Consider the following 9,646-nt stretch of genomic DNA (forward strand, 5'->3'; position numbering starts at 1 on the left):
CTGGGTGCAATTCCCCCCTCCAGGGGCAAGGGTACCTAGACCCGGTTTGTAGAGTACGCTTGGGGAGTGTGATTGTGTGTACAGCGTCTCTTTATGTCTGTCTCCACGTTGGTTGAGTGTGGAGTGAGTGCATATGAGAGCATGAGGGTGGGAATGGATGTTTGTGTCTGTGTGTGCCTGTATGTCTGTGTCTATATGTCAGGTTGGGTATCAGACGCCACCTCTCTGGGGACACCTCAGGCCCTCCAAGGTTTGGAGGCCTATCTCCACCCACCACCACTTCCCCTGCCGGTGGCGGACTCCCTCAGGTGTCGGTGTGTTGGTGGTTCTTTGTGTCTGGGGGTGGGCGTCCGGGTACACACCGGCTCACTCCTTGGCGGCCGCTTGTCGGGGCCTGGGGCCTGGGGCTCGCTCGGGCCCCTTTGGAGGTGGGGTGCCCCCGGCCTCTCGGCCTGGGGCTCGGTCACTCAGGCGCAGCTGGGGGCCGGCGGAGCTCACGGGCGCGTCACTGCAACTCCCCCTGACTTCTGCTCCGCGGCTGCTGGGCGAGCCCTCATCTGGGACTCTCCTCAGCTCTTACTGGAACAGTGGCGCGGCTGCCCCTCTGTTGGTCTTCCATGGTCTCTTGTGTTCTGGGGGCCTCTGGATGTCTGGAGTTTTGATCTCCTCCATACCCGCTTCACACCCTGGAGGACGGGGCTGTGGCCCCCCCACACTCCCTAGCAGATCATTACATGGAGAAACCTTTGGAATGCAAGCATGCTGATCCACACAGGTATGCACACATGGGTATTCACAGACGCGGACTAAAGCTTTTTTGGCTGCTGCCTCAAAGCACACTGTGCGCTGTCTATCTTGCGTGCTGCACAATATCGTTTATTATTTAGTAAATATTGATATCTATGACTAGCTAGTTTATTGTGATGGTGCTTTGTTTTCTCTATTATTATGTTACTCTTTGTTGTTTGCTGTCTCCTCTGTTTGTTTTTTTTGTTTGTTTTTTTTCTCCATACAGGTGACCCAGGAGTTCTTTTTTTTTTTTTTCTCTCTCTTCCCCCCCCTTCTCACCGTCTCTTCTCCCCTTTGGTTTTCTTTCTTTCTCTCCCCCTCTTTCTCTCATTCATTCCCCCTGTCCTATTTATTAAAAAAAAAAAAAAAAAAAAAAAAAAATGACAAAGGATGAACTGAAGCTCTGCCATCACGTAATGTCGCATACTGCTGTTTCTGATGTCATTTAGAAAAAAAAAAAAAAAAAAAAAAAATATAAAAGACGTGTGCAATAGGTATTCCAATTTTTAAAAAAATAATGCAGTCTTGATTAAAACTTTAAATTCCTTCAATTACAGTTACTAATCATTTCAAATAACTGTTTTTCAGATTTTTCCACCGCCTGAAATACCAGTTTTTATCTGGCTACAAGAATAGGCGTCTGGATGATCTGATTGAAGTGCTCCTAGGGAAGGCCGACGACTACTTGTCAGTCATAAAAACCCTGCAAGATGTGGGCCGCATGAAAAACAGGTTTGCTGACACCTTGTCTCAAGTTTCAGACTCTGCTTCAAGACTGATGGAAAGTGGTTGGGCTCTTAAAATTACAGTCAAGAACAGCCATGGAGTTAATGCATATCAAGTCCCATCTGAGTCAAGAGAAGACATGGTGTATGATGTCTGCCCTGTTGAGTCCTACTGCAACTGTACATATGGCTTACGAGGACTTCTTTGCAAGCATCTAGTGTTACTTGCAAAATTAGCAGAGGCTGACAATGACATCTATCCAAACATGGAAACAGACATTTCTACCTTGGCAAGAATTGCAGTGAAAGAAAGGCATTACTTTGTACACTGTGAGGACTTGAAAGTGATAAAAATGCCAAGTTTGTTTGGAAATCTGTGTTTTTTTGCATCGGCTGAAACACTTCAGTGCACTTTTTGTACGTTCTCTCACTATAACACAAAAAATGCACAGAAGATGCAGTTGGAAAACTAAATGCTGTTTTAGACACAGTTAAACAGTGGGCATTCATTCCAGAGGGTATTACTCCAATGATAGATGAACTGCATACAAATGTCTTAAAAACAAAACAAGTAGGCAAAAGTATATGCCAGTACGAAATAAAGACGACAGATAATGCACGCAAAATTAGGCCATTGTATTCTAGCAAGAAACGTTCGGCCAGCATCGACATTCCAACAGTCTGTGAAAATGAATGTGAACAGTCGATAACCACTGAAAGAGAGACATCCTCTGGAGAAAATGAAAACCTTTTGGAATACAAAACAAAAAAGAGAAGAGTTAAAGCTAAGTATATGCACAAGTAGACTTTTGTGTGACATTTCAAAGGGACTGCATCCATTACTTCTGTTTATTGAAACCTAAAGCTGAATAGCTGTCTTAACTTTCTGCCAAGGAACAGTTGAAAAGAAATTGTTTGGTCTCTCAAGCAGTTGTTATTTATGTGTGTTATTCATTACTTTGGCTTGGTTGCTGTTTTTGATACAAATTCATCTGTGCCCATTGTAATATTTTCATATGTTACTATTTTTATATTGCTATGCATTATAAATAAAGGATTACTTATTACTATTAAAGGTCTGCATTTGTAATTGTTGGTATTATTTATAAAATATGCGCTCTTAAGTTTTTTGCTCCATAAAACGATACCTGTCACTTTTTGGACATAGAGTATCAGCTGTTGAGAATCCTGGCTCATACAAAATAGAAGTAAAAGGTTTCAACATCCAGCCTTTTTATGATTAAATACAAAGTGTAATAACAGAGTTATTGGGGTGTGATTTTGTTAATAGTTAGTCTTAAGTATAAGTTTAATAGTAATGAGTAAGAAAATATAGCCAGAATAATGGAATGAGACTAACACCTGACCTCACACTGAGATTTGGTATGAAGTGGCATGTTTGTGCTAATGCTGACATTGGGGCTCAGAGTTCCTCTGTGTGTATATATTTGTGAACGTTAACTTGGCTAATGTCCAAGGGTTTGACTGCTTTCCTGTTGGATTGTATCACAAAGAACAGGGATAAGAGCACCAGTGGCCGTGCACACCCTCATCTCTCTCCTTCACCCGATCATTAGTGTTGGAAACCGGCATTAGCTCAGAGTAGATTAGACTTCAGTATAGTGCAAGTGATTTGATTTTATGATTATTTGATTCAGTTTTTTCTGTGTTCAAGCTCAATTACTTTAATAAAATATGTTGAATTCAAACAAATAAATAAACAAATAAACTGTGGACATTACCCTTTTAAACCTTTCTGAAACAAGACAGGTAAAAACCAGTGTATAAAAGTTTACATAGGTATAAATAGCTCTAACACTTTACTCCAGCCTGGCGTCCACACATGTGGACATCACATTTTGGGTTATTTAGACCAAAATACTAAATCTTGATCAACAAGTGCCTGATATACAGTTATGAGGACATTATACTGCAACTGTTCTATCGAAATTTCAAATTAATGTCCTCATATGTGGCTCTCATTTTTCTCAGAAACAAAAATTAGGTAAAAAAAACAAAACCTGGTAATTCTTTCTTTTTACATTCATCGGGTTCCAATCGGCCCAAATATCAAAGAGAAATTAAAAATGCATGCCATGGAAGATTTCGGGTCTTAGGGGGTTAAAATGACCAGACCCCTCCGGCCTGTTTTCCAGGCCACTAAATTAAACCCAGTCAATTACCAATTGAACAGAATAAAAACCTACGAGGTCCACTAATAGTCCAAAAGTCCAAATCTTTAATAGAAAAGACAGGCAGAACTCAAACAAACAATAATCCAAACGAGGAGCATATATACACACTGGAAAGTAAATAATTATAAGTTATTAAATCAGACTAATTAAATACAGTAAAACTAATAAGGGAAGACGAACACACGGGAAATAAAAATAACAGTGTAAACATACCAAAACTCAAAATAAAACAGGAAAGCTACTACAAACCGAGTGTGACACAATTACATTCATATTGAAACATATGTGATAATTTTCTTTCTTTGTAGCATTTTTAAGATATGTGTTAGAACAGTCATTATGCTGTTTGGATTAGGAACCAATCATTTTTGCCAAATAGTTAACACAAACTTAGAACAACAATGAACAATTTTCAAGATTCTGATTTACAGAACAAACAAAAGTCACAAAAGGTTTCATTATTTAAGAAACAAGATCAAGTTTTTCACACAGGAATGAAATGACAGAATCCAGTGCAGCGGGGCCAAAGGTGTGTGTCAGCAAACTGAAGGTTGAGGAATCAGTCAGCTCATGTTTAAGATTGTGTTGGATTTTGAGAAGAGTCTGTCTGTTATTAGAAAGTAAGATTAACAATGTTACACCAATAACCCAAATACGGGGAAATGACAAATAATACCAAAAAAGATACAACTTTCATATTGTTTTACTAACTTACTTTGTCATATCAGCACTTGAATGGTCGATGCCTTTACAGACCATGTCTGTTGTGACATCGCAGGCCAATCTTCCGGCAAACCCGAGGGCTAGCTCCCCAGCCTCCTCTTCACTCAGAACACTAAACACTGTTACTTTAGTTTTGGCCTTCTTAGGCCTGTCAAGAATCATTGCGGGCAGTTTGGCTTTACGGCCCTAAAAAAGAAAAAGTGCAAACACCAAAAGAGCAGAGAGAGACACACACACGCGCACAAAGTTAAATGCTTTTGTTTACATGGTGTAATTGTGTATATGTTGCAGCAAATGCACAATTTCCAGCCACATTGTCACTTCATTGATACGAGTAACCCGGATTTATTTCAGGTGACATCAAAATCACGAAATGTATACCTACCCCAATCAAACCTCTGAAAACATGAACTGACATGTTCTCTGCGTTGATTCTGCGCTTGATCTCGTCTTCTGTTATTGTGTAGGTTTTCTTTTTTGAGCTTGGTACAGATAAGCGACCATGCACTCTGTAAACTGTACTAGTTCCTTCTGAATCAGTTTGAAATTCTGTATCTGCATCGATCCTGTCAACATCAGCAGCAGCAGCATTATCTGTACTCAGACTTGTGCCGTATACTTCTGTTTCTTTTTCTTTGTCTTCAGTCTGTGTACCTTCATCTCTGACTGTCAGTCTTCCTATCTCACTGTTACTTGTCGATTTGCTGCAGATGTTCTCTCCCTTAGGAACTTTTCCTTTGTCATTCGCTGCCTGATGCTTTCCCTGATGACATTCTTCACTGGCTACTTCTATTGCTCCTCCTGTATAGCCACCCACTATGCTGCACAACTCCTTTCCCTCTGCTGTGCTGCACTGTGCTGTTACATAAAGAAGAATGATATAAACAGCACTATATCAATTTAATTGTGAAGAGAAATCCCCACAATACGACACAGTTATGTCTAAAATAGTTTTGTGTAAAAACTGGATCTTGAAACGTCCACTTTAATTACACAGTCCTGGTGTGCAAAGGCAAAATTATGAAAAAAAAATTCACTTTAAACATTTTTGGACATTGTTTAGTTATATTGTGACTTACTCTCACAGAAGATACAGATGCCACAAACAGACTTTGAACAACGCATGTGCTTGTATGCACCACATTTCTGGCACTGCACCTGTGAATTAAAAAAAAAAAAAAGAAGAAGAAATAAACAAACAAAAAACAAATGAACAAAGTCCATTAAATAAACAATCTATATGGCTAAGGACATGTCATAGTGTACCCGGTCTTTGGCTGCAATCACACACCAGCACTGACTGCACTTCCTAGTTCGATCTGCAAAATATAATTTGTTTAAGTACAAGTTACATTTTCCAATGTTAGAGAAAAAGAAGGCAGCTAATTTTATCTTTACCTATTGAGGAAAATAAGTAGTGGCAAAGTCGGGACCTGAGCTTTGTGATTTCAGTGTTGTACTCCTCCACTTGTGTTTTACCGTCAATGAGAGATTGGGCAAACTAATAATTGACAAAAAAAAAAAAAAAAAAAGAACAAAAAGAATTAGATTAACAAAGAAATGTTTGTTTGTTTTTAACCCCCCCCCCCGAGAAAAAAAAAAACAGAGCAACCAAAGCAAAGCATTACTGCTGAAATGGTTCAATCTACAAAAAAAATTGAGATTTTACCATCCTGCCTCTAAGGCTTTAAAAACTGAATAGGCAAAAATGTAAACATTACTTATATAGGTTAAAGCTATAGTTTTCAGTACCATTATGACATGCACTCCACATGAGTTCCCATCCTGTTGATGTGGGTGGCTCACATGTGACAAGGTCCACTCTCCAGCGCAGCCTCTTGCTGAAGCAAATGAGCTGAGAGATCGCAGTTATTACAAATAAAAAGCATATAGAGAAATCAATAACCACGTTCGGTAATGATTTCAATTAAATTAAATATGTTATGTTAAATATGTTAATTAATTACCTCCAGTTTTTCAACACCGCACTTTTTCTGACCTCCGACTCGCCAAATGAATTCATATAGACTATGGTCCTCTTGGGTATGTCACAAAACTGTTTTGTAAAAAGATGGATATGGTATTTAGTATTTAGTATTTAGTATTTATTTATTTATTGTCATTGTCAAGAACAATGAAATTGCGTTTGGGGCTTCCATACAACCCAAAAAAAAGAAGAAAATAATAAATACCCCTTAAAACCCAAGTGTACATATTTAACCCAGTGTGACTCCAATGCAATAAGACAATCCTTAGCAATAATGTTCGTAGAAATTCAGACAAAGACCTGAGAAACATGACAAAATACAACAATGCAACCCATTCAATATTATTGTACTGTGAGATATGATATCAGATATGATAGTTATCTATTTAAGAAAGAGGGGGGGGGGGGGCAGGAGGGGGAAGAGAATAAAGATATGATGCACCAATGCAGACCAGTTCATTGCTATTAAGAAGTTGGATATGGTTATTGTCCGTGAGAGGGGGGCAGAGAGTTCAGGAGCCTCACAGCCTGTGGATACAGGCTGTTGGCCAGTCTGGATGTTCTGGCCTGTATAGACCTGTACCTTCTCCCTGAGGGCAGCAGATGGAAAAGGTGGCGCGCAGGGTGATGTTGGTCCCGCAGGATACTGTGCACCCTCCTCAGACAGCGAGTGGGGAAGATATTACTGATCTCTGGCAGACTTGTTCCAATAATTCTGCCAGCTTCTTTCACCACCCGCTGGAGTGCTTGCTGATCGGCCTTGGTGCAGCTGGGGAACCACACTAGAAATCCATACGTCAGAACGCTGCTGATGGCACAGTTGTAGAAGTTCAACATCAGAGATCTGGGAATGTGTGCGCTCCGCAGTCTCCTCAGGTAGTAGAGGCGCTGTTGGGCCTTCCGTACAACTGAGGTGATATGGTTGCCCCAGGACAGGTAGGCTTGGGCCTTGAGAATTCCTAATGAGGGACACTGAAAAGTATCATGCACTAGAGAGAGTGCAAAATCTGTGCAACTTACAAACAAGGTCCAGTGGCTGCCGTTTTCCAGACAGGCTCCAATCAATTTCTCATACATCTGAAAGATGTTTTTCTGGAAATAAAAATAATGTGACAAGTATGTTTTTCTGTCAAGAATGACACTGCAAAACTGCAAAAGCTTGTCAGGTGAGACTTGTAATTAATTCTGCAGATACACAAACATATAGAAAGTGTCATTTTTGGTTTACATTAATTAATTTCTATAGTGTGTACAAAACAAATCAAGACCACAGACTCAACACGCACCACTAAATTTTTGGTGTTCTTTATCAGTTGGCCAAGACAGAAATGTTTTAATCTGTGTGCATTGCTTTTGAACAAGTCTTTACACAGAAAAGGTTTCAGAAAGGTATTTTTCAGGTTCTTCTGACAAGGCTTCAATTTTGGAAAATGCTGTTTGTTTATAGTGGCAACTTATAAACCCTTTGTGATAAGAACATAGTTACCACAGTCCAAGTCATACCTTCAAAAAGTATGCACTTTGTGCTCTTGTGGACCCATCCAAAATTTTTCCAGTGATTTGGCTTGGTATTGGATAAATGTGAGGGAAATTCTATAAAAATAACATAAATACACCTTTTTTTTCAAATACATTACAAAAAACGTAAACATGCTATGTCATTATGATCAAACAAGCTTTTCAACATACCTCACACTGCAAATAGATTAGGCCATCTATTACCTTATAAAACAAATAAATAAATACATATAAATAAAAACAGAACTAAGGAACACGATTCATTAAGTAAATTGTACAATAAAGTGTATTTAAAGCAGAATTTAACATTAGTTTTATGACAACATAAAAGGATTTTTATGTCAAGAGGTACCTCATCTGAAATGTTATTCTGGTCAAACAGGGATTTCAAACTTGAAATACCAATAGAGTTTGGTCCAGCTACTCCCACAAGGTAATCTGTGAGAAAGCATATGCTGTAGTCAACAGATATCATTTTCTTTTTGCATGCTGCAACCATCATCCATTTCAGTCTTCTAGGAGCTTTGTCTGGTTGTAGTTCTTTTTTCTCCTCCTCTCCCCTCATCTATTAATTAAATTGTTTTCTGACCTTCCTAACTGTTTCCGACCTGTCTTCCCAATGTGATGTTTAAGCAATATATGTATGGTCAGAAGGGGGTGAAATTTTCATTGCAGTTGTACGTGTAACATTGCATGTGATAATAAAAGGCTTGATTGGTTGATTATTCAACATGAGTTGACATTTACCTGACATTGTGAAGGAGTCACAGTTTCTGTAAGGGTGTAAGAACATAACATGTGGATTTGTTACACTTCTTTTTCACAAGTTAATAACAATCAATAATTTTCATTCCATTATTTACAAGCTATCACACGATGTCCCTGGGACAACATTTACACGATGTCCCAGGGACAACATCTACACCAGGGGTGCTCACACTTTTTCCGCATGTGAGCTACTTATAAAATGACCAAGTCAAAATGATCTACCCACTACAAAAATCCAAAACATATACTTATTTATAAATATATTGAGGATTCTTTATATCTACAATGTATATACATGCATAACCGCAATATCCAATATTTCACAACACAATTAACTATGTAAATTTTTTGTCATTACCTGAGTTTACTCTGATGACTTGCACTGAATTGAATCAGCCAGGGATGCATAGTCCGGACAGTAGCTGCTGACGGCCAGGTTTAAGAGAAAAAACCGAGAGCTAAAAATTGGAGTTAACTCGCTGACTAGCTTGTCAGTTTTACTACACTTCGCGCCGCTGTTTGCGCATGCGCAGCGACCTAAGCGTCAGAAAAAATCTGCTGTCATCTGACTGGCTTCCCTGTATCAATCAAGTGACGGGATGGATGATAGGCTGGCATCTATTTTTTTTAATGCCATGCGATCTACCAATATTACCTTTGCGATCGACGTATTGAGCACTCCTGATCTACACAATGTCCCAGGGACAACATTTACGCGATGTCCCTGGGACAACATTTACGCGATGTACCAGGACAAATTTGTAAATTTCTGGATTACTGTTAATCTCCATAGAATCAAGAACTCATGTCCAGTTTCACAGCTATGGACCAGTTAATTATGTTTCCAGGTGATAGTTTGATTCATAGATTCAGCACACAACCATAAGTCTAGGCCTTTTAGTCCAGATTCTCTTCACTTATGTTTGTAAAATGATCAGGGA

General features: G+C 39.1%; 1 protein-coding gene across 1 annotated transcript; it reads right to left on the reverse strand.

The window, feature by feature from the left end:
- Positions 1-3,730: 3,730 nt before the first annotated feature.
- Positions 3,731-8,814, reverse strand: LOC147310502 (uncharacterized). The gene is made up of 12 exons (XM_086268191.1): positions 8,290-8,814; positions 8,109-8,141; positions 7,923-8,012; positions 7,440-7,511; positions 6,400-6,488; positions 6,185-6,287; positions 5,831-5,933; positions 5,699-5,751; positions 5,512-5,590; positions 4,818-5,290; positions 4,425-4,618; positions 3,731-4,316 (listed from the first exon to the last, which is right to left on the reverse strand). Exons 1-12 carry the CDS (start codon positions 8,500-8,502, stop codon positions 4,172-4,174), a joined length of 1,647 nt encoding a protein of 548 aa, XP_086124317.1. The 5' UTR covers positions 8,503-8,814; the 3' UTR covers positions 3,731-4,171.
- Positions 8,815-9,646: the final 832 nt, after the last annotated feature.

Source organism: Aulonocara sp. 'chitande type north' Nkhata Bay, linkage group LG17, assembly GCF_057382095.1.
Source record: "Aulonocara sp. 'chitande type north' Nkhata Bay isolate Kocher_YH1m ecotype deep benthic linkage group LG17, A_spYH_male_GT1.1, whole genome shotgun sequence".
Taxonomy (NCBI): domain Eukaryota; kingdom Metazoa; phylum Chordata; class Actinopteri; order Cichliformes; family Cichlidae; genus Aulonocara; species Aulonocara sp. 'chitande type north' Nkhata Bay.

Coding starts and splice junctions, on each gene's coding strand:
- LOC147310502 (XM_086268191.1), bottom strand. CDS start 8,502: ATGAGGGGAGAGGAGGAGAAAAAAGAACTACAACCAGACAAAGCTCCT. Junction 6,489..7,439: donor GCAGCCACTGGACCTTGTTT/GTAAGTTGCACA, acceptor TTTACAAAACAG/TTTTGTGACATACCCAAGAG. Junction 5,591..5,698: donor TGATTGCAGCCAAAGACCGG/GTACACTATGAC, acceptor TTTAATTCACAG/GTGCAGTGCCAGAAATGTGG.